Source organism: Nicotiana tabacum, chromosome 20 (genome assembly GCF_000715075.1).
Source record: "Nicotiana tabacum cultivar K326 chromosome 20, ASM71507v2, whole genome shotgun sequence".
Taxonomy (NCBI): domain Eukaryota; kingdom Viridiplantae; phylum Streptophyta; class Magnoliopsida; order Solanales; family Solanaceae; genus Nicotiana; species Nicotiana tabacum.
Genome location: NC_134099.1, coordinates 91,335,024 through 91,360,383, shown reverse-complemented (window position 1 = coordinate 91,360,383; position 25,360 = coordinate 91,335,024). Strand labels below are relative to the sequence as shown.

General features: G+C 38.4%; 1 protein-coding gene and 1 long non-coding RNA gene across 2 annotated transcripts; both read left to right on the top strand.

Annotated features, from left to right (window-relative positions):
* Positions 1-13,313: 13,313 nt before the first annotated feature.
* On the top strand, positions 13,314-13,955 carry LOC142174456 (uncharacterized). Its single transcript, XM_075240252.1, has 2 exons — positions 13,314-13,407; positions 13,525-13,955. The coding sequence occupies exons 1-2, from the start codon at positions 13,314-13,316 to the stop codon at positions 13,953-13,955; spliced, it is 525 nt and encodes a 174-aa protein (XP_075096353.1).
* Positions 13,956-15,239: 1,284 nt separating this feature from the next.
* LOC107793901 (uncharacterized) lies at positions 15,240-19,603 on the top strand. The gene is made up of 3 exons (XR_001649834.2): positions 15,240-15,873; positions 16,464-16,607; positions 18,672-19,603. It is a non-coding gene; the product is annotated as an uncharacterized LOC107793901 (long non-coding RNA).
* The last annotated feature ends 5,757 nt before the right edge of the window (positions 19,604-25,360 follow it).

Below are 25,360 nucleotides of genomic sequence, written 5' to 3'. Positions count from 1 at the left end.
CTCAACAGGCTGACCTCTCTACTGAACACGAACAGAAGAAAAACTCTTTGATCTCAACTGATGAACCTGCCGGTCTAGAATTGCTACCGGCTCCTCCTCATAGGACAAGTCCTTGTCCAACTAGACAGTGCTGAAATCTAACACGTGGGATGGATCGTCGTGATACTTCCAAAGCATGGACACGTAAAACACTGGATGCACGGCTGATAAGCTCGGCGGCAACGCAAGTTTGTAAGCCACCTCTCCCACTCGATCAAGAATCTCAAATGGGCCAATGAACCTAGGGCTAAGCTTACTCCTCTTCCCAAATCTCATCACACCCTTCATAGGCAACACCCGAAGCAACACCCGCTCATCGACCATAAATGCCACATCACGAACCCTACGATCCGCATAACTCTTTTGCCTAGACTGAGCTGTACGAAGCATATCCAGAATAATCCTGACCTTGTCCAAGGCATCCTGTACTATATCCGTACCCAACAACCAAGCCTCTCCCGGCTCAAACCATCCAACCGGCGACCGACACTACCTACCATATAAAGCCCAATAAGGAGCCATCTAGATGCTCTACTGGTAGCTGTTGTTGTAGGAAAACTCTGCTAAAGGCAAAAACTGATCCCACGAGCCTCCAAAGTCAATGACACAAGCTCGGAGCATATCCTCCAAAATCTGAATAGTATGCTCGGACTGTCCATCCATCTGAGGATGAAATGTTGTTCTCAACTCGACCCGTGTGCCCAACTCAAACTAAACTGCTCTCCAGAAATCTGAGTTAAACTGCGTACCTCGATCCAAAATGATAGACACGGGCACACCATGAAGACGAACAATCTCCTAGATATAGATCTCAACTAACCTTTTAGAAGAATAGGAGACTGCCACCAGAATGAAATGTGCTGACTTGGTCAGCCTATCAATAATAACCCACACTGCATCAAACTTCCTCTGAGTCTGTGGGAGTCCAACAACGAAGTCCATAGTGATACGCTCCCACTTCCACTCAGGAATCTCAATCTTCTGGAACAAACCACCAGGTCTCTGATGCTCGTACTTTACCTGCTGACAATTCAAGCACCGAGCTACATATGCAACAATATCCTTCTTCATTCTCCTCCACCAATAATGCTGCTGCAAATCCTAATACATCTTAGCGGCGCCCGGATGAATAGAGTACTGGGAACTATAGGCCTCCTCTAAAATCAACTCTCAAAGCCCATCCACATTAGGCACACAAACTCGACCTTGCAGCCTCAAAACTCCATCATCTCCTAAGGTAACCTACATGGCACCACCGTGTTGCACCGTGTCCCTAAGGACACACAAATGAGGATCATCATACTGCCAATCTCGGATACATTCCAATAGAGAAGAACGAGCGACTATGAAAGCTAACACACGGCTGGGCTCAGAAACATCCAACCTCACGAACGGATTGGCCAAAGCCTGAACATCCAAAGCAAGCGATCTCTCACCGATCGGAATATACGTAAGACTGCCCATACTAGTGACTTCCTACTCAAATCATCAGCCACCACATTGGCCTTTCCCGGATGATATAAGATGGTGATATCATAGTCCTTTAATAGATCCAACCACCTTCTCTTCCTCAAATTTAGCTCCTTCTGCTTGAACAAATACTGCAGACTCTTGTGATCCGTGAACACCTCACATGACACGCCATATAGATAATGCCTCCAAATCTTCAACGCGTGAACAATGGCTGCTAACTCCAAATCATGAACTGGATAACTTTTCTCATGAATCTTCAACTGTCGTAAAGCATAAGAAATGACCTTGTCATCCTGAATCAACATTGTACTAAGTCCAATATGCGATGCATCACAATAAACTGTATATGGCCCTGATCCTGTGGGCAAAACCAACACTAACACCATAGTCAAAGCTATCTTGATCTTCTGAAAGCTCGCCTTACACTCGTCCGACCACCTGAACTGGGCACCCTTCTGGGTCAACCTGGTCATCGGGGCTGCAATAGATAAAAAACCCTCCACAAACTGATGGTAATAGCATGCCAAACCCAAGAAACTCCGGATCTCTGTAGTTGATGCGGGTCTAGGCCAATGCTTGACTGCCTCTATCTTTTTTGGATCTACCTGAATACCCTCTGCTCATACAACATGACCCAAGAATGCAACTGAACTCAACCAGAACTCACACTTCGAAAACTTAGCATACAACTGACTATCTTTCAAAGTCTGAAAAACCAATCTCAGATGCTGTCATGCTCATCCCGGCTGCGGGAATAGATCAAAATATCATCAATGAAGACTATCACGAACGAATCCAGGTAAGGCTTGAAAACTCGATTCATCAAATCCATAAAAGCTACTGGGGTATTTGTCAACCCAAATAACATCACCATGAACTTATAATGCCCCTACCGAGTGCGGAAAGATGTCTTAGAGACATCGGATGCCCTAATCCTCAACTGATGGTAGCCAGATCTCAAGTCAATTTTCGAAAATATTTGGCACCCTGAAGCTGATCAAACAAATCATCAATCCTCGGCAATGGATACTTATTCTTGATTGTAACCTTATTCAATTGTCGATAATCTATACACATCCTCATCGATCTGTCATTCTTCTTAACAAACAACATCGGCGCACCCCAAGGCGAGACACTAGGTCTAATGAAGCCTGTATCAAGCAGGTTTTGCAATTGTTTCTTCAATTCTTTTAACTCAGGCGGGGCCATATGATACGGCGGAATAGAAATAGGCTGAGTGCCCGGAGCCAAATCAATGCAAAAATCAATATCCCTGTCGGGTGGCATACCCGGCAGGTCTAAAGGAAATACCTCACAAAACTCACGAACTACTGGCACAAAATCCATAGAAGGAACCTTAGCACTTGAATCACGAACATATGCCAAATAGGCCAAACACCCCTTCTCGGCCATACATCGAGCCTTCATATATGAGATAACACTACGGGTAGAATGACCAGGAGTCCCTCTCCACTCTAAACAAGGCAACCCCAACAAGGCTAAGGTTACAGTCTTGGCATGACAGTCCAAAATAGCGTGGTAAGGTGACAACCATTCCATTCCCAATATGATACCAAAATCAACCATATCCAAAAGTAATAAGTCTACTCGGGTCTCAATACCCCCAATCACCAATATACAAGAATATCTACCACAATAAAATCACCCACTAGTGTAGATACATATGTAGGAGCACTCAAAGAATCACTAAGCATGACCAGATACGGTGAAAAATAAGATGACACATAGGAGTATGTAGACCCTAGATCAAATAGAACTGAAGTATCTCTACTACAAACCAGAACAGTACTCGTGATAACTGCATCGGAAGCCTCAGCCTCAGGCCTGGCTGGAAGAGCATAACATCGGAGTTATGCCCCACCACTCTGAACTACATCCCTGGGATAGCCTCCTATTGGCTGGCCTCCACCTCCAGCGGCCTAAGCTTCACCTCTAATACCTCTACCTCCACCTCTAGCACCCCTACCTCCACCTCTAGAAGGCTGAGCAAGCGGTGGAACACTCGGTGCCTGAACCATGGTACAGGAACCCTGGTGCAGAGAATTGCTCGGTGCTCGAGGGCAAAATCTAGCAATATGCCTCATGTCACCATAAGTAAAACAAGCCTTCGGCTGTTGGGTCTGACAACCCCGAAAACTCTAAAGTGGTGGTGCACTGATAGGAGCTGACGGTGCACTGTAGGGAAACTGATCAGAATACTGCATATGAGAACCACAACCACCTGGAGCACCGCGTGAAGCCTGAAGTGCTGAATGAAACGGCCTGGGCGGATGGCCCCTACCGAAAGAATCTCTGCCTCCAGATAAGGCACCACTGAACCTACCTAAATGATGAGGTCTCTTGTCAGACCCCTGACCACCTCCCTGCGATTGAACCATCTCAACTCTCCTAGCCACATTGACCGCCTCCTGAAAAGAAATCTCACTCCCCATCTCCTTATCCATATGCAATCGAATAGGCTGAATGAGTCCCTCAATGAACCTCCTCTCTCTCTCTCTCTCTCTCTCGGTGGGAAGTATAAGAAGAGCATGATGGGCCAAGTCAATAAATCTGGTCTTGTACTGAGTAACAGTCATAGAACCCTACTAGAGATGCTCAAACTGCCTCCTATAGTTCTCCCTCTGAGTAATAGGAAGAAACTTCTCTAGAAATAGCTGAGAGAACTGATCCCAAGTCAAAGCTGGTGACCCAACTAGCCTATCCAATAATAATCTCTCCACCAAGTCTTGGCAAAACTAGACAAATGAAAAGTAGCAAAGTCGACCCCATAGGTCTCCACTATCCCCATGTTCCTGAGAACCTCATGACAGTTGTCTAAATAATCCTGGGAATTCTCAGAAGATGCACCGCTGAAAGTGGTAGTGAAGAGCTTGGTAAACCTGTCCAATCTTCATAAGGCATCAGCAGACATAGCTTCTCCATCACCAATCTGAGCTACCACACCCGGTTGAACTGTTCCAACTAGATGAGCTGCTGGAGTCTGAAACTGGGGATCCATCTGCTTCGCAGTGCGAGTAGCGGGAGTTTGTGCTCCTCCTCCGGCCTGAGAGATGGCTGGTACTACAGGAAGCAAGCCTATCCGGGTGACACTCTCCATAAGGCCCTCTAAATGGACCAGAGCATCCTGGAGTATTGGGGTAGCAATGAACCCCTCTAGGACCTGAGCTGGGCCCACCGGAACTACCTGGGCCGGAACCTCATCATCAAACTCAAACTGAGGCTCCACCGCTGGTGTTGTTGCTCTGGGCTGAGCTCTGCCCCTGCCTCGGCCTCTAGTACAGCCTCGGCCTCGCCCTTTGCCCCTCGTGGGAGCTGGTGCTGGGGGATCGGGATGCTGAACAGTGGATGAGAAAGCACATGTTCTCGCCATCTGCGAAAGAACAAAGTAGAAATTCGATTAGCATTGAGAAACCAAACCGCACGACAAGAAATAATAGATGTGAAGTTTTTCCTAACCCTGTAGCCTCTAGGGGATAAATACAGACGTCTCCATACCGATCTCTCAGACTCTACTAAGCTTGTCCGTGAATTGTGAGACCTAAGTAACCTAGAGCTCTAATACCAATTTGTCACGACCCGTATTTCCCACCCTCGGGGTTGTGATGGTGCCTACTAATGAAAGCTAGGCAAGCCAATTGTTCCAATTACTTAACCTTTTCATATATTTTAATCCTTTAGCAATGGTGAACAACATCATATAAACAACGAAATTAAATAAGCGAAAGAGACGAAATATAACAGTTTAATATTAATACCGATACAATTCCATAAACTAAAAAGCTACCTAGTTCTGGTGTCACAATTTCACAAACTATCTAAGAGTACTACAAATAAGGGTCCGAAAGATAAATACAAACTGTTTCAGAAATACATAGAAGAAATAGTATAGAAAGATAGAAGGAGATACCAGGGCCTGCGGACGCCTGTAGGACTACCTCGGGTCGCCTGAATAGATTGAAGACAGCACCCTCACTGCGGTCCAAAAGCTGCAGCACCGAGATCTGCACGTAGTGCAGAGTGTAGTATCAGCACAACCGACCCCATGTGCTGGTAAGTGCCTAGCCTAACCTCAGCGAAGTAGTGACAAGGCTAGGACCAGACTACCAAATAAACCTATGCAGTTAAATCATATACATCGGAAAAATAAAAGCAGATATTCACAGTTAAAGAGGGGAGGGGGAAAACAGGTTGTGGGGAGTATCAGATAACAACCGAATACCAAAAGAGGAATATAAGGAAACCAAAATTCAATTGCTAACAAGGATAAGGAAAACAAACACAGTATTCACTTTCATTTCTTCCTCGTTGCAGGCGTGCAACCCGATCCATTTCATATATCTCATTGCAGGCATGCAACCCGATCCCATTTCATATATCTCGTTGCAGGTATGCAACCCACTCCCATTTCATATATCTTGTTGCAGGCGTGCAACCCGCTCGTATTTCATATATCTTGTTGCAGGCGTGTAACCCGCTCCCATTTCATATATCTTGTTGCAGGCGTGCAACCCGCTCCCATTTCATATATCTCGTTGCAGGCGTGCTACTCTCTCTCATTTCATATATCACTGTGGCGGCATGCCACCCTATCCCATTTACAAGTCAACATCAATCATAAAAGAATCCCGGCAAGGGAACAAGAGTATAACAACAACATCCCAGCAAGGGAAACAATATCGTAACAATAACATCCCGGCAAGGGCAATAACATCCCAGCAAGGGAGATAATATCATAAACAATAACATCCCTGCAAGGGAACCAACAATGAAATTCATCATATTAGGCATGAATAAATCACAACGGAATTACAACAATTACAATACTAGACTCACGGACATACTTGACACTGACGTATAGATACTCGTCACCATGCCTATACGTCGTCCTCCATAACTAACACATAGCAAATAAGACATAACTTCTAATCCCTCAAGCTAAGGTTAGACCAAACACTTACCTCGATGCCACGAACATATATCAAGCCTCAACTATCGCTTTACCTCTTGTTTCCACCACCAATTCACTTGTATCTAGCCACAAGCTACTTAACTATATCAATAAATGCTAAATGAATCAATTCTAATGCATGAAAATAAGTTTTCCAATGATTTCCCCAAAAAAGGTCAAAAATCAACCCCGGGCCCACATGGTCAAAACTCGAGGTTCTAACTAAAACCCGATTATCCATTCACCCACGAACCCAAATATATAATTTGTTTTGAAATCGGACCTTAAATTGAGGTCCAAATCCCCAAAATTTGAAAAACCTAAGTTCTACCCAAAACACCCAATTTCCCCCATGAAAACCATTGATTTTGAGTTGAAATCATATGAAAAGATGTTAAAGATTAAAGAAACGAGTTAGAAATGACTTACAATCGATTTAGAAGAGTAGTTGTCTTTGAAAAATCGCCCAAAGGTGTTTTAGGTTTGAGAGGGTTTGAAAATGAGAAATTTTCTGCTAAGTTATGAATCTGCAGGTTGCAGATATCGCAATTTCGACTAGGGTTCGAAATTGCGAACCCCTTCAGGGCCTGCTATCTTCGCAAATGCGAAGAATATGTAGCATATGCGACCATGAAGCAATCCGGTCACCTTCGCATTTGCGAGGGACTTGTCGTATTTGCGAAAGAGGGGGATTCGCAATTCCCACTAATGTTTCGCAATTGCGAAAAAGGGCCTGCCCACGCTTGGTTCGCATTTGCGAAGCCTGGGTCACAATTACCAAGCCTGAGAACTTCGCAATTGTGCCTAGGCAAAAATACCAAATACCAGCACTTGATCCTAAGTCCAATTTCACTCTGTGGCCTATCCAAAACTCACCCGAGCCCTCGGGGCTCCAAACCAAACATGCACACTAACCTAAAACCATCATACGGACTTTCTCGTGCAATCAAATCATCAAAATAACATCAACAACTATGAATTAAACACCAAAATCATGAAATCATTCAAGAACACCCAAATTTCCAATTTCTCAACTTTAAGTCCGTTTTATACCAAACCAATTTCGATCTTTACCAAATTTTACAAATTCAACGTGATTATTATTTCAAACTTGTACCGGGCTCCGGAACCAAAATACGGGCCTGATACCATCAATTTCAAACACATTTCGTTTCCAAAAACTCTTATATATTCCAAAAAATAATTTTCTTTAAAAATTTATTTCTCGGGCATGTGTCCGTTTACCCAAAATATTGACCGAAGTCAATTTAAATCATTTTAAAAGAAAAATTTATTATTTTCATAGATTTTCACATAAGGGCTTCCCGGATACGCGCCCAGACTGCGCAAGTAAATTGAGGTAAGACAGAAAGAGGTTTTTTTAAGGCCTCGGATCACAGAGTTCACTTCTAAAACAAGTGATACCGTTTGGGTCATCACATACCAGTTAAGGAGAGAATACAGAGTATAGAGCAGAGATGGTGCAAATAGCCAGCCTTGGCTTATAGCCGGCTTGGTTAGTGAGAATTGCAAGTAACAGAAGAGAATAGAGAGCTTTTGAGAGTGTTGATGAAATAAATGTTCGTGTCCAGAAGTGAAAATAAAGGAGAGTACATATAGTAGTTTAGGATTGGAGCAGAATAAGGTAAAGGAATCATAATTCAGCAATCACTGAAATTACACAATCAATCAATCATGAAATTAGCATATTCTTCCTTCAATTAAGGACAACTACCCAACGGTTAAAGGACAGGAGTCACTTAAGGAAAGAAAATCAAATCAGACCTAAGTAAAGAGGTAAATAAATAGAAGTTTAATTAAGGAAATAATCGTGAAGAATCAGTAATATTACAGACAACAAGGTAATAAGAATAATTAGAGTCGTAAACAAGGGAATAAATCAAGAATCAACACATACTTTTCAACCAAGAAAATCAGTAAATCGAAATTCAAAATAACACTGGTTTAAAGAGAGGGAAATATATCAGTTTTCCACAAATAGATGAGTAGGTTGAACAAAACTTCATAAACATACATGAATTAGACAAGAGATCGACTCAGAAACCCTAGTAGAGATGAACTAGGGTAGAAGTCACCAGATACTGAATTGGATTAAGGAAAATCATGAGAGTCAAAACACAGACCAAACAATGTAGCCAGTAACACAGAAAGATTCAGAATTGAAGCAAAAATATAAGAAATTAGGGCTTTTAGCATAAATCGACTAGGGTCCAAACAATATTAACACGATCAGTCAGCAACACTTAAGAATCACGATTAAACACTCAAAAAATGGAAAGTCTTTAAAAGAGTGAGTTCAGTGAACCATAGTTTTCAGGAAAATCGGAGAATCGATTGAAAACCATAAGACTTTCGTGAAAACATCTGGAATAGACTCGATTCATCTCAGATCTGGATAGATCTGAGAAGATAAAAGGATAAAAATTAGGGTTTTTTTTTTTGGAAAAGCAACAGAGACATGCACAAACTTAGGGAACCACGGATCCAAGACGAAAAATGAGAAATATCTTACTCAAGATCCGGCAAAAATAGCTTGAAACTAGCAAGAAAATCCAATGTGTAAATAGACCGCCTAGGTCCCTTGAGGATCTCTTCAAGGATCCAATAATAGAGACGCCATAGAAAACAAGAGGCCATAAGAGGCCTAAGGTGGTGTAGAACCACCATAGGAGAGTAGTAGGTGAGTGACGACATTTGGAAATTAGGGTTTAGGTTGAGAGCATTTGAGAGATGAGAGGAACAGATGATGGCAGGGAGGGGTGGTAAAATGATTAGGGTTTGAGGGTATATAATTTAGGTAAGGGGAGATCTGGACCATTGATCAAAATGATCAACGGCCAAGATCTAACAAGACCTGGGTCGGGTAGGGTCATCACTTGTTTTAGAAATAAATTTTATGTTCTGAGTCCTTAAAAACCTCTCTCTGAATCACCTCGATTTATGTGCGCAGTCCGGGCGCATAGCCAGAAAGCCATTATGTAAAAATCTGTAAAAAAAATAAAATTTGCCTTTAAAATGAATTTAAGTTGACTTCGGTCAACATTTTGGGTAAACGGACTCAAACCCTTGATTTGATAGTGCCAGATGATCCGTAGGAAAATATGGGACTTGGGCATATTCCCGGAATCAAATTCCAAGGTCCCAAGCCCGAGAAATGAAGTTTTAAAAAAAATATTTTCTGGAATATATATGAGTTTTTAGAATTGAAAAATGTTTGAAAGTTGTTGGTATCAGACCCGCATTTTGGTTCCGGATCTCGGTACAGGTCTTATATGTGATTTAAGTTGAGCCTGTAAAATTTGGTAAGAAATGGAAGTCGTTTGATGTGATTCGGACCCGTAGTTGTGAAAATTGATACTTTGAAAGTTTTGATGTTTTTCTTAGATTTCTATGCTAAATTCATTGTTTAAGATGTTATTTTGGCGATTTGATTGTACGGATAAGTTCATATGATATTTTTGAGTTAGTATGCATGTTTGGTTTGGAGCCCCGAGGGTTCGGGTGAGTTTCGAATAGGTTTCGGAAGGTTTTGAACTTAGAAAAAGTTGCAGGTTTTCAGTTTCTGGTACACAGGGATTTTGTGCTTCGCATTCCCGTGGCTTCACTCGCTAGCGCAGAAGGTAATATCCCTTATGTGAAAATTGTTCTTCGCTAACGCGGAGCTTAGGACGCGAACGCGAAGCTGTGGGGGTGTATACCCTACGCGAACGCGTAGGGTTATTGGCCTGGGGGAGGGATTTCAAACTTACCTTATGCAAACGTGGCCACCTGACCGCGAACGCGATGACTCTGGGAGCTAAAGCTTCGCGAATACGAGCTTCTGATCGCGAACGCGATGGTCAGCTGGGCCTGACCCATCGCGAACGCAACAGGTCCATCGCGAACGCGATGAAGGCCTGCCCAGTGATTTTAAAACATAAGCAAAAACGGGCAGAACCTATTTACTTCATATTTTTGAAATTTGGGAACATTGAGGCGATTTTCAAAGAATAATTTCTTCCCCAAAACATTGGTATATGATTCTAACCTTTTTCTTTCGCTTTCCCATTGCATTTAATCAATTTTCATCCTAAAATCTAAGGTTTTCATGGTAGAAATTAGGAAATTGGGTAGAGTTAGATCTTTTTGATTAATTGGGATTTAGACCTCATTTTGGGGTCGGATTCCAAAATTAATTGCATATTTGAGCTCGTGGGTGAATGGGTGATTGGGTTTTGGTCCGAACCTCGAGTTTCGACCAAGCAGGCACGGGGTAAATTTTTGACTTTTTGGAAAAAATGATAGAAAACCTATAATTAAGTATTGGGTATGAATTCTTTAGCATTTATTGATGTTGTTAAATCAATTTGGACTAGATACGAGTTATTTTGAGGCGATTTCTAAAGGAAAAGTGGTGTTTGAGGCTTGAGTTGGCCGTGGAAGTTTGAGGTAAGTGTTTGGTCTAACCTTAGCTTGAGGGATTAAGAGTTATGTCCTATTTGCTATGTGTTATTTGTTGAGTACGACGTATAGGCATGGTGACGAGTATCTATACGTTGGTGTCAAGCATGCCCATGAGTCTTAAATTAAAATCGTTGTGTTCTTAATAAGTACTACGAATGCCTAAGTTGTTGATTCTCTGTGTTGAGCAAGAATTGATTATTCTCGTGAAAATTGCTTATGGTTGAGTATTGGTGCTAGTTGAGGTTTCTTTTGTGAAGTTAAATGTTGGAATAAGTTTGATTATAGCTGATTCCCTTGCCGGGACGTATTTACTTATATTGTCGATTCCCTTGTCGGAATAGTGTTGTTTCCTTATTGTTCCCTTGCTGGGACTCTTTTATGATTGTTGTTGAATTGTATATTGGGATCGGGTTGCACGCCACAACAATATTATATTTGGATCGGGTTGCATACCCCAACAACATTATAATTGGATCGTATTGCATACCACAACAATTATAAATGATATGGATCGGATTGCACGCCACAATAGTATTTTTATGATTTGGATCGGGTTGCGCGCAACAACAATAAAATTGATTGGTTACGGTTTCCTTAGTCTTTCTGCCACATATTTTAAATTGTTCTTTATGCTTTTCTCCTGAGTTACTGTTGGTAAATGATATTCCCCCGCAGCATGTCCCCCCTCCCATCCTTAATTATATATTTCTATTTAATTTTCTGCTGTATATGATATAACTGTACATGTTTATTTGGTAGTTTGGTCCTAGCTTCGTCACTACTTCGTCGGGGTTAGACTACGCACTTACCAGCACATGGGGTCGGTTGTGCTGATGCTACACTTTGCACTGTGTGCAGATCCCGGAGCAGCAACATTCGGACCTTAGCTTGGGTGGCTGCCTTCAGTCCAGTCGGAGATTTCGAGGTAGTCTTGCAGGCATCCACAGGCCCTGGCGTCTCCCTCTATCCCTTCATTCTGTTTTATTTACATATTTCAAAAACAGTGTATTATTTATTTTCATACCTTGTTTGTAGTAATTCTAGAACATCTGTGGAGTTGTGACACCAGTTCTAGGTGGACTTTGTTTAAGATATTGTATTGGATATATATTCAAATGGTTTTATTGTTTCTTGTGCTTGTTTAAAACTCTAGTGTTTATAAGCTATTATTTCGTAATTGTTAAAGGGTTAAAAATGGGAAAAAGATAATTTGTTCAAACAGTTAGCTTGCTTTCATTAGTAGGCGTCATCACGACTCCCGAGGGTGAGAAATCCGGGTCATGACAGTAGACTTGTTAGGGTCAGATGGGATTTGGGCTTGGGTTTTGGGCTGGTTTGAAATTGGGTCTTTTCTAGGGCTATATTTTAAATACTCGATTAATTCAGTAAAACAATTTTATAAATGATAAAAATGTCATTTATGTGAGAAAATGTTTTAAAGTACTTACTTAATATTATAAAAATATGAAAAGTCATTTTCTGTATGGATAATACAATTTTGCATATATATAGGCTATTGTTGCAAAACTATATAATTCTAGCCTAAAAATGCAAATGTGATTGTAAAAATACAATTAAAATATTTAAATACTTATATGAGCATAAATGATAAATTTAGATGATTAAATCATCATAAAGTAATATGAGGGATAATTATTGAATATTTATATAATTAAAAATACATAAATAAATTGATTTAAGGCCTTTAAAAATTATAGAAAAATTGTAAAAATACGTGTGCATGTTTGTAAATGTATGTACAATATTTTGAAAGTATGTATGCATATTTAAAATATATGAGGAAAAAAATTGGGTATCAACAGTTTACACATAAGTGAACATCCGGCCAACTTTTCCAACTTAGACTTTCATTTAAGAGACTAAGTGTCTCAATTCATTCTGAAATCACTCCGAACCCGAACCAACTAACCCGGTAAGTCATAATGCAGTCGTAGAATACAAAACAAGCAGAAAATGGGGAAATGGGTCTACAACTCTCGAAACGACCGACCGGATCGTTACACTGCGACAAAAGTTGAACCGTGAACAACAGATGGCATACAATGTGATTATAGAAAGAATATCTTCGAACAGAGAAAGAGCTTTTTTTGTTGAAGTTCCTTGAGGAGCAGGTAAAACTTTTTTATATCGTGCCTTATTAGCTATTGTGCGATCTAAAGGATTTATTGCTCTAGCAACAGCAACCTCTGGAGTTGCGGCTTCGATTCTTCCAGGTGGCCGTACAACTCATTCCCGTTTTAAAATTCTCATTGACATTGATGAAAAATTTAGTTGCAGTATTAGAAAACAAAGTTCACTTGCTTGTTTGATTCGATATGCAAAACTAATTGTATGGGATAAAGTATCGATGGCAAAAAAGAAAATGATTGAAACTTTTGATCTACTTTTGAAAGATCTCTTGAATACTAATGTGATTTTTGGTGGTAAAGTTGTTGTCTTTGGTAGTGATTTTGGACAAACTCTACCAGTAGTTCGAAACAAAAAAAGAGAAGATATTATTCATGAAAGTTTATTATATTCTGAGATTTGGCCCTGACTTAAAAAATTGCAACTGTCAGAAAACATGCATGCAAAAACTAATCCAACCTTTTGTGAATATTTGATGAGAATAGGAAATAGAAAAGAACTTCTTACTTCGGAAAACAAAATTGAAATTTCAAATTCATTTATTGTCCCTTATACTACTGAACAAGAATCTTTGAATGCATTATTTGAAACAACATTTCCTAATATGCATGATTTCTTGTGTGATGCATCTTCTGTGGCTTCCTGTGTTATTTTGACAATGAAACATGATTTTGTAAATGAAATAAATGATATGCTTATAGCCAAATTTTCAAAAGAAGCTAAAACATTTGTTGCAATTGATGAAATATGTGTATCGAATGATCAAAGCGAGTATGAAGATTTTTTGCACTCATTAAATCCTGACGGTTTACCTCCTTACATATTAACTTTGAAAGAAAATTGTCCAATTATATTACTATAAAATTTGAATCCTTGTAAAGGTTTATGCAATGGCACAAGATTGACATGTTGTGATTTTAACACACATATTATTAGCGTAAAAATTGCAAGCGGTGACTTTAAAAATACACATGTGTTCATTCCGAGAATACCATTAATGTCATCAAAAGATAAAAAATCACCAATGCAGTTTAAAAGAACACAATTTCCAGTAAAATTGTGTTTTTCTATAACTATAAATAAAGCACAAGGTCAAACACTAAATTTTATTGGAATATATTTATGAGAACCAGTATTTTCACATGGCTAGCTTTATGTTGCACTGTCAAGAGAAAAAGCATCGAATTGTATCAAGATATTAATTCGGCCGAAAAACTCAGATAGTAATGATGATCATTCTACAAACAATATAATGTAAGATAAAATCATTCAGAAGGCTTTCTTGTGAATCTTTTACATGTTACTCTATAGCATATGCTGAACTAAACAGAGTTGGAACATGTACTTCGGAACTCCCAAAATAAAAATGACGCACGCAGTTAAAGCATATGTATCAGTTTCTACACACGATGGTGAAAGGTCATTTGTAGTTATACACGAGTTTGCCAAATAGGATATACAACAACATTTTTCTTCTCATATATCCATTGCTTTCAAATTGCTTCCAATCAAGTTGCTTAGATTTTATTTTAATTTTCATTCTCTGACTGTTCTTTCTGCTACCCCTTTTTGAAATTTTCTATAATTTGTTTAGTTTTCCCGGTGTACAATGGCTAAAGAATGTACTGCAAGTTCCTGAGATTCCTTTGAAAAGGAAGGATTGAAACTAACGGCTTAGGCTCTTTTATTCAATTACTGTCTTTTCCCCAAAAAGGAGTTCCCTCAATTCATTTGATATATTACACTATAAATACTTTATTTTTGCTACTGATAAATAAATATACTTTCGTTTTTGCTAGAATTTTTGTTCTTCTTTGAATTTTGGCTGCCTAGAAATGCTACTAATTCATGTAAAAGGTTTTCTAATTTGTCATTTGCAATTCTCTAAGAAGAGAGGTGAAAAAAATATTATTTTGACTATTATAATAATTTTCTCATCATTAACATTGTTGTTTAGTCTTAAAAATAATAATTAAATAGGACATATGATATACAAAGATACTAATAAGAGAAGTCTGGCCAGACAAGGCTATCTGCTGCTTCTGGATAATGAACCCGTAGTAACCTGAAAGTGCATGATGTCTGAGAAATATGCTTTGACCAAAAGCAATTTTTATCATATGGTTACAATTCCTTGGAAGCTACTGGACTTACTTTGCTGAATTTCAGGAACCAAAAAAAAAATGAAATAGAAAATGAAATCTCTAACTATCCAAATTAACTTTTTTAACAATGCTAAATGTTAGTTGAAATGGTACTCATTAACTTTTTGCTAAAAAAAAGATTGTCTTTTCATTCATAATCAGCATCTCCTTTATCATATTACTCTAAATTGTTGCTAAAGTTTCCTTTTTGTATATTTGCCCTACATGAACTTTTGTTGTACTGTGAAAGTTGATGAATTTTTATTGTACAATATTTTGGTCCAGTAGCTAACAACCATTATATTTACTTCTGAAAGGTCTCTTTCTCTTTCTCTTTACACTTTCACATTTCCTGCAGATTTCTCTTTCTCTTTTTTATTCTCTTTCGTTGGTGCTTTTTCCAACTCACACAATGTTCATGTGATTTCATTTTTTACAAATATCTTCTCTTGCTAAATAAAAATTTCACATTCTTTCAGGGTATGCAGATTCAGGGAATACAAGGACATAAAGGATGAATTTTTTATAGTATAACATGGATATGAAGAACAGTATGTCTTCAGAATCTTGGTTCACATCACTTTCTTGTTCTGCCTCCAGACTACAGTCTTCAGAGGATTTAGCAGTTGTTAAATGGTTAAGATTCATCTTCCTCTCTGTATGTCCGCAAAGGACTCTTCTATCTTCCACTGATGTGTTGCTTTTGCTTACTTTAATTGTGTATGAAGTACAAAGGTTGTACTCAAAGTTGTTTAGCCTTAGCTTCTGTAGTTTTATGCATTTTGGCAGCGGTTAACGTAACGAATGGTATTGATGAAAAGTAGAATTTTTCCAATACAATCCTTGGCAAGGATGCAAATTTTGAAACATGGATATTGCAGAAATCATATATGATGTTATGCATAATGAACTTATGTAGATGTCTCACTCAGTTGAGTATATAGTTATCAGCCATAACTATTGCAGTTTGTTCCATACAGGCTTAATATCGAAGTTTTTCATATAATGTCAGAAACGGGATGTAGAATCCTAACAATAGATTCATATAGAGTAAAAGCCGAAGCTTTAACAGTTGGACTTATCTCAAATTTTGTTATTGTGGAATGTTATTGCTTCTTTTATTTTGCTTATTGTTGCTTCTTGTAACAACTTTTCTAAAGAACTATTGCGCTTTGGTGTAAAAATCTTTAGTGTGTTTGAATTGATTGGATAATAATTGAATGCAGGTGTCGAGCAAAAGACATTGAAACACCAGTATTCCAGATATGTTGCTTCTGCACAGAAGGACAAGTGATATTTGGGTGGTACACTATAGGCAAAAAACTCCTTAGAGGCAGGACAAAAAGTTTTTTCTGCTCTTGATTGTTGAGGTATTGGTATATTTTCTAATTTAATTTCTAAAGTTAATCACCGATTGAACAATATTTTTCTATTCTTTTTTTAATCATTGTTGATGATTATCGTGAGTGAAACGTTTTCGGCGAAAAAAATACATTCTTTGAATAAGTCAAAGTTAATTTTTTCTATGTATATATACTATATATAAAATCCCCTTGATTTGTTTGTGTATTTATTTCTTTAAATTTAGACACCCCTGACTTCTCTACTAGTTATTATTGTTTACACCTATACATAATCTACAACTATATGCTTACCTATCAGTCAATTAGCAATTTTTTACCTCCTGCTAAATAATTTCTTGTTGTCTTTTGATTGAATTGCTACTCCATATTTGCTGCGATAGCTTTTAGCTTTTCTGAATTATCTTGTGATGTTAATACTCAGTCCCAGCCAATAATGGTTGAGAACCATGATCAAACTTATCCTGAACTCTCGGTGAACAAAGGGTTTATGTATCAATGCTTTTGTTTTCTTACTAGGATAGCACATGGGTGAAAGGAAATAAAAAATGACCTGCTACTTTCATGTGCTAGCACTTAAGATGGTATATGTTATAGACTCTTCCCATCATCATATCATAATTCCCGATTGCAATTTAAACATGCCGAAAAAGGGGTATCTTAAAACAGTACACACATGGTTTCTATTTATAACAACTGACTAAAGAAACATGTTCCTGGTTGAAATTTTTACTATGCAATAACCAAGGGTTAGCTTCTGTGGTTGCAAATCCTTGCTAAACCTTTATTGTTTTGAAAAAAAGAGTCAAGTATTTTGACGGGCAATATATAGATCAATTTTATATCTATTTGATTTTACTGTTTGTACGTTCTGTATAGTTTGTTCCATCTCTGTCTAATTATGTTGATCTGGCTTGTTTTTCTTTTCTTGCTTCAACGTTAATTGATAATCAAGATACATTTTCTTGCATCAATAGCATTAGGATCTTTCATTGCTATACTTCAGAACCTAATTTTGCTTTAATCTGAAGTTGGTCTTTCTTGTTTTAATTATTCATTTGGCAACATTTCTATCTAATCATTGTTATAAGACTAAACCTGTATGATGTTGTCCTAGTAGTAGTCACATAAACTTTGGAATAAGGAACTTTAACTACCAATGCTATGTAATAAGAATTAACACAATATTTTGTACCAATGAAGGATGGGACTGATACAATAATGCTTATATTTATGTATTTTAAGTTAGTACGCAAATCATGCATCAGTTATCACCGATAAACTGAATGGATATTTAGAGTTTACTGTGCTCAAAACTATTATTGCTATGTTGCAAAGCCAGACTGCATTTCTAAGAGAGAGAAAAGGGAAAAAGGGGTAAAAGGTACTTTTAACATGTGATGCTTATTTATCTGTTCGCAAAGCGTATTAAGATTTCTTCTCCAAGTTCATTTTTAGAAACATTTCAAATATACGATGGAAAGTTGCATAGTTATTTTGTTTTCCTGTTTTTCTACTATTTTTCCAATAATAGGTTTAATAGAATTCATCTCTCTCATTAGATGTATCATAACTAACCCTCTGTTCTATAATCTTCGCTTGACAAGTATAAAACTTATTCCAAATTGACTGCTGGCAAATTATCCACATTTTCAGATTAGTTTGACGACTGCTGACAACAAAGTTAGACAATCAATAGAATATGTTTTACCTCCTGGTCACACAAGTATGGATCTTCACATTCGCATAATTGTATTTCTTTCTTCTGCTTTTTGGACTTTACCTTTCAATTGATTTCATATATGACTCAAAAGCAAGAAATTATTTGATAAGTAATTATGGATCTATTTTGCTATCTTTATTTTTTACTTGACTTTCTAACTATATCAAAGAGTCATGAAACAGATTGAGTCTCCTCTATATATATCTCTTCCATTAGAATTTTGTAAGATCATTTGTAATTCCTGCTCTTTCCTTTCTAAGGAGAAGGACTGTGCATTTTCAACTGAATCATGAAATATTAATTTTACTTGTGTGAAGGACTGTGCATTTAAGGGCTATCTTTATTCTCAGATGTTCGAGCAGATTCTCCCTCGAGGACTATCAACAGGGCTTAAAAGGCCAAATTTTGTTCTAAAATTCAAAGCCCCCCATCATTATTTCGGACCAACAACAGCAACAATAACAACAACAAACCAGTACGATCGCACTCAGTGGGGAAAGGTTCTGACAAGGATCCATGGTATAACTGGCAAGACCGATGTCGTGTGACCTTACGGTCACGGACTTGGAACAAGGAAAATAGAGTTGGAAGAGGATGAAGAGAGGAAAAGAGTTAAAGGCTGTTGAAGAATGACTGGATGGAGTTTGGGTTCAAGAAAGCTTCCATTTATAGAAAGGCGGTAGCGTAATCGACGACGCAATCAATGCCTTTGGGAAACATATCGAAAGGCACAATCAATGAATTTTGGAAAACGGATCGGCGACAATATTATTGCTTTTGGGAAATAAACCGATGCTACATTGAATGCTTCTGGATAGACGAACCGATGGGACGTCTCAGTTATCACAAAATCTTACATCATAAGCATGATGTCATTACGAGAGGCTTGAGGAGATCGACGTCAAAATCATTTCTTATCATTTTAATCTAAGAAATACGGGGACTATCTGTATATGGTAAAAAACAGAGGGTCCGATTTTATGATCATTATGGCGCTTTGTGAGACCGCATCCTGAAGTCTAGAGGCCCGGCTCGAGGTTCGACCCCGAGGATTCTTAATGATCGACCTCGAGGTAGTGAAATCAAAGGCTATGATGGACAAACGGGAAGTTCCCAAGGCACGTGATTAAAGCTGACCAAGTCTATTAGGCTAGTTCAAGCCCGTACCGTGGCATTAAATGGTTGTACTAGCCTCAAATCCTTCTAATAAATGCATTTGTACTATGTTGGGATTCCTCCTCATATATAAAGGGGACTCTTGTCATTTTTTAACACACATGAATTGAACACACAACATTCAATACAAGAAGAAAGAACATTCTCTGCTCTTTAACTTAAACACATTCTCTCTTGATTCTATTATTTACATTTATTGCTTACATTTATTATGTTTCATTTATTGTTCTTCATTTACTGCCCATTATTGATCATAAAGAGCCTTCATCAAAGCTCTCAAAACTATTAGTCCTTCATCGGCTGCCCACAGCTTAGTACCGAGTTCGACCTCGAGGGCCCGTATAACCTAGCTGGAAGCCCCGATTCTCAACCACTCGGTTTGCCTAAACATATTGCTTTCAAGTTCTTATCTCATTTTTTAGTCTCACACTTAGCATCTACTACTTAACGACTAGCATAAAAATAAATCACGTATTTTTAGAACCACAAAATCAAATCTAATTGTAAATCACAAGCTTGTGATCCAAAATAAGCCTTAAAAATTATCTGGTTATTAATATTCTCATTAAGTATAAAATAAGAAATAAATTGCTTCTAAATATAGAAAAATAAATTTTTTGGGACATATTAAAAACGGAAAGAGTGACAGATTAATTGATACAAACGGAGTAACTAATAAAGTAATGAAAAAAGTAACTTCAAACATGTCATAATACAACAATAACAACAATAACAACAACAACAATAAAACCCAGTGTAATCTCACAAATGTGAATCAGGAAAGGTGGTATGAACGCAAACCTTACCCCTACCTTCAAGAAGGTAGAGATGCTATTTTTTGTAGACCCTTGGCTTAGGAAAGGTAAAAATAAGGGCAACAACAAGCACACCAATCAAAAATTGATGGGTTTTCAATATCTTAGCCTTATGTTTTGATGATCTAACAAACTTACTGTCAAGAATCAAATAGGGAACCTGACACACTTGGTATACATTGCTAATCAACGGACTCCAACTAGGACTCTAGACAATGTGAACTGCTGCAACTATAGAAGACAAAGAAGTAACTCAGGGACTTGATCCATTGTGTGTCCCTGACAACAGTACGAAAGTCAACTACGTACAGCTGGAAAGTGTCTGCCACAGAAATAGTGCACACAGTGCAGCACAGTTCTGCAGTCACTTGTCTTTTGACCTACCAAGTGCTTACATCATTGTCATAAAAGTTGCATTAACAAGAATATTACAAAAAAACATCACTTGAACACTTGAGAATTTTTTTCAAGCATTCAAGCCTTCTAAGACAGCGAATTTAATTCTCAAGAGCCTCAAGAACAAAGTAAAACGCTACTACGGACCAGTTCCTAAATCGAGTATTTTGTTGTCCTTAGTTGAGTTATAACTTTGTAATTGTTCATCATTGTAATTCCTAAATTGCTTAGCTAGAAGCGTTTCTTAGGAACCCTTTTGTAAAACCATAAACCCGTTGTGTTTGTGTCGTGACTAGAGTTAGTCATGAGTTGAAGTCTTTGTAATAGGTGTATTGCAAAGTGGCTTGTAATAGGTGTATTACGAGTTAGTGAGGGATTAAGAGTTTAATTCCTAGATTGCATAGGTTGTAATCTAAAAGTTGCTCATAGTGAAGTTGAAATCCTACCAGTGTAGGTCATGGTTTTTTTTTATCCCCTTGAGCATGGATTTTTCCACGTAAAACTCCTTATCTTATTTACTTACTATTTTATTAGTATTCTCAGTGGAAACTCATAGAGGATTTGGCACTCTATAGTTTAGTGGACTCATATAAACTATTAATTGGTATCAGAGCGGGTTCCTCCTATCAGGCTAACACCTAGGAAGGATCCTTATGGCTGCTCCACCAAATTTTGAAGAAGGTCAATCTATGTATAGACTACCCAGGTTCAATGGGCAATAATATGGGTGGTAGAAAACAAGAATGTATGATTTTATCATGGCTGAAGATTTTGAGTTGTGGGATGTCATATGTGATGGTCCTTATTTCCCAATGAATAACGTCGGAGATCTTCCATTGACGATGCCAAAGACCAGAAAAGAATACACTGATGCAGATAGGAAAGTTGTGGAGAAAAATTTTCATGCCAAGAAAATTTTAGTATGTGGAATAGGACCTCATTAATACAATAGGATCTCAGCTTGTGAAACTACCAAGGAGATATGGGAAGCTTTGCAGATAGCACATGAGGGAACCACTCAAGTAAAGCAATCTAATATTGATATGCTCACCACCGAGTATAAACTCTTTAGGATGAAAGACGATGAATCTATTCAAGATATGCACACAAGATCCACTTCCATCATAAATGAGCTACACTCACTTGGTGAAATCATTCCCAGGAACAAGCTCGTAAGGAAGAGATCGAGTGACAATGTGGTGAAGCAGGCTCTTGCAGCATGGGGAGACTCCTCTAGTGAGTCTGAAGAAGAAACTGATGTAGATGACAGTTCCATGATGGTAGTTGAAAGTGAAGAAAATGAATATGATTCAATAATTGCTTTGATGGCCCAATCAGATGATGATGAGGATGATGACAATAGTGAGGTAAACTTCAGGGATGTTCAGAGAAATCTGAAATCCTACTCCCCTAAGAAACTTATGTCTTTAGCTAGTGTATTGATTGATGTCTATCATAGTCTTGTGGAGGATAAAGATGTTTTTACCTTAGAGCTAGGAGAAGCTGGACAAACTAGAGATCATCTGGTAGTGTGTGTAGTTGATCTGAAGGAAACCATAAGTGATTTGGAGAAAGAAAAAACTGTTTTAACTAAAAAAATTGCTAGCATAGAATATGAAAGAGATGATTTAGTGGTTGTAGCTATTGACTATAAGGAAACCATTGAGAATTTTAGTAAAGAAAAAGAGGCCTTAGTGAAGAGAGTGACTGAAATTGAGGAGAAGAGAGATGATCTTTTGATAGTGATCGCAGACATAAGGGAAAATATAGAGGGACTAGGAATTGAGTCTAGACCTGGAAATTCTGGAAAAGGAAAAGAGGTAGCCAGTGAGGCACACGTTAGGCTTGAAAACGAGTTGAAACCTGTGAAAACTAGCTTGTGTGTTGAAACTGAGAAAAACAAGCATCTCGAAACTGAACTGGAAAGAGTAAAAAATGATTTTGAAAAGTCCCTCAAGTAGACCTGGTCCTCGAAAGCTATCACTGCCATGTATGTTAATAATGGTGGAAACAGGCAGGGAATAAGGTTTCAAAGGGAGAAAACCCCTTACAAACCCCATAGAAAATATGTTGCTATACCGGATAACTGACTGTGTACCCACTGTGGGAACAATGGGCATTTCAAGGAAAATTGCCAAGCCAGGGTCCAGTCTATTCAGAAAAATAAAGTGTTTGCTGAAAATGTAACTACTAAAAAGGGACCAGGTGCCACCCATAAAAAATGCATGTTACCTGCATGGACTAAGAGAGCTCTTATTCATCCTCTTGCTTACTACAAGGGACCCAAACTTGTTTGGGTTCCTAAAACTAACTCTTAATTTCCTTGTGCAGGGAACAATAAAAGGAAGCAATCAGCAATGGTTCATGGATAATGGATGTTCAAAGCACATGACTGGGAACACCATGGACTTTCTTTCACTAAAAGCCCTGCAAGGAGGAAGTGTATTCTTTGGCAATGGAAAAAAGGGGTACATTCTCGGAGTTGGAAAAGTCAGGAAATCACTTAGTCACTCTATTGAGAATGTGTACTATGCCAACGGTCTTAAGTATAGTCTCTTGAGTGTTTCTCAGATCTGTGATAAAGGAAACAAGGTGGAGTTCTTGTCCAAGATATGTACAGTTACTAATCTGGTAACTGGTGAAGTGGTACTTGTGGCCAAGAGATACAAAAACATTTATGTTGCTGATTTCGAGTCTATACAAAGTAGTGATCTGAGTTGTCTGAAAGTTGTTGATGATGATGTTGAACTCTAGCACAGAAGACTAGCGCACGCAAGCTTCTCTCTTCTAAATAAACTAATTCAAAAGGACCTGGTCCGTGGTCTGCCCATGTCAAAGTTCAAAGTACAGAAAGTCTGTGATGCATGTGCTAGAGGGAAGCATGTGAAGTCCTCGTTTAAGTCTAAAAAGGATGTCAGCACCTCAAAGCGACTCGATCTTCTTCATATGGATTTTTGTGGCCCTATGAGAATGCAAAACAGGGGAGAAAAAAGGTACATCTTTGTGATAGTAGACGACTACTCCAAATTCACATGGACTCTATTTCTTAGAACAAAAGATAAAACCTTTGAGGTATTTGTGGCCATTGTGAAGAAAATACAGGTGAAGATAGAGTCTAGAGTTGCATGTATTAGATCAGATCATAGAACAGAATTTGACAATGCCAAATTTGATGAGTTTTGTAATGAAAATGGCATTACCCACAACTTTTCAGCCCCAAGAACTCCCCAGCAAAATGGAGTTGTGGAAAGGAAGAATAGAACTCTTGAGGAAATGGCAAGAACAATATTGATCGACAGTGGGATTGCAAAGAACTTCTGGGCTGAAGCTGTCAACACTGTCTGCTACTTGGTGAACATGTGCATAATCAGATCTCTCCTGAACAAAACCCCATATGAGTTGCTGAACGGAAGGAAACCCAAGCTGACTCACATAAGAATATTTGGGTGCAAATGCTATGTTCTCAACAATGGAAAGGATCAGCTTGGTAAATTTGATGCCAAGAGTGTTGAAGGAATCTTTTTGGGGTATTCTTCTCAAAGTAAAGCTTACAGGATATACAACAAGCGGACTCAATGTGTTGAGGAAATTGTTCATGCAATCTTTGATGAATCTTATCCCTCTTATGAGAAAAGCAACAAGGATGATCAAGATGGGGAGCTTTTACTGGTTCTAGGTGAAGTCATTGACATGACAAATGGAAACGCAGACATGATGAGCCAAGTGAAGGAGCCAAGTGGAAACAATGTTGCCTCTTCCTCAAGAGAACCAGGCACCTCAATTACAACCACTAAAGCTGAAGAAATAATGGTTGATGCAGTGCAAGGTACTCCACGAGTACCTGAGAGAAGAACACAAGGGAACCAGTTAGATATACCCAGCTCCTCCACAAATGAGCCTCATATACCCAACTGGAAACACAAAAGCTCTCATCCTCTTGACAACATAATTACCCCTCTAGATTCTGGAGTGTAAACCAGATCAAAACCCAGAAATTCACTTGCCTTCTCAGCATTTCTTTCCCAAATAGAACCCAAAAATATCAAGGAAGCCTTGAAGGATGTAGACTGGATTACAGCCATGCAATATGAGTTGCATCAGTTTGAAAGGATCAATGTATGGCACGTGGTACCTAGACCCTCAAATCGAACCATTATAGGAACCAGGTGGGTATTTAGGAATAAGCTTGATGAACATGGAAACACTATAAGAAACAAGGCTAGGCTAGTGGTTCAAGGTTACAATCAGGAGGAAGGAATTGATTATGATGAGACATTTTCTCCGGTTGCTCGCATGGAAGCTATTAGAATCCTAGTCATTTATTCATCTCATATGAAATTCACTCTGTTCCAAATTGATGTCAAAAGTGCATTTTTGAATGGACTTCTTAAGGAAGAAGCCTATGTAAAGCAACCTCCAGGGTTTGAATGTCATGAACACCCTGAATATGTGTTTAAACTGGACAAAGCACTGTATGGGTTGAAGCAGGCTCCTCGAGCTTGGTATGAAAGACTGTCAAAGTTCCTTTTAGAAAATAGTTTTACAAGAGGGAAAATTGACAACACCATGTTCCTGAAGAAACGGGGAATGAACCTGCTCATTATTTAGGTATATGTTGATGATATCATTTTTGGGGCAACAACTGATTTACT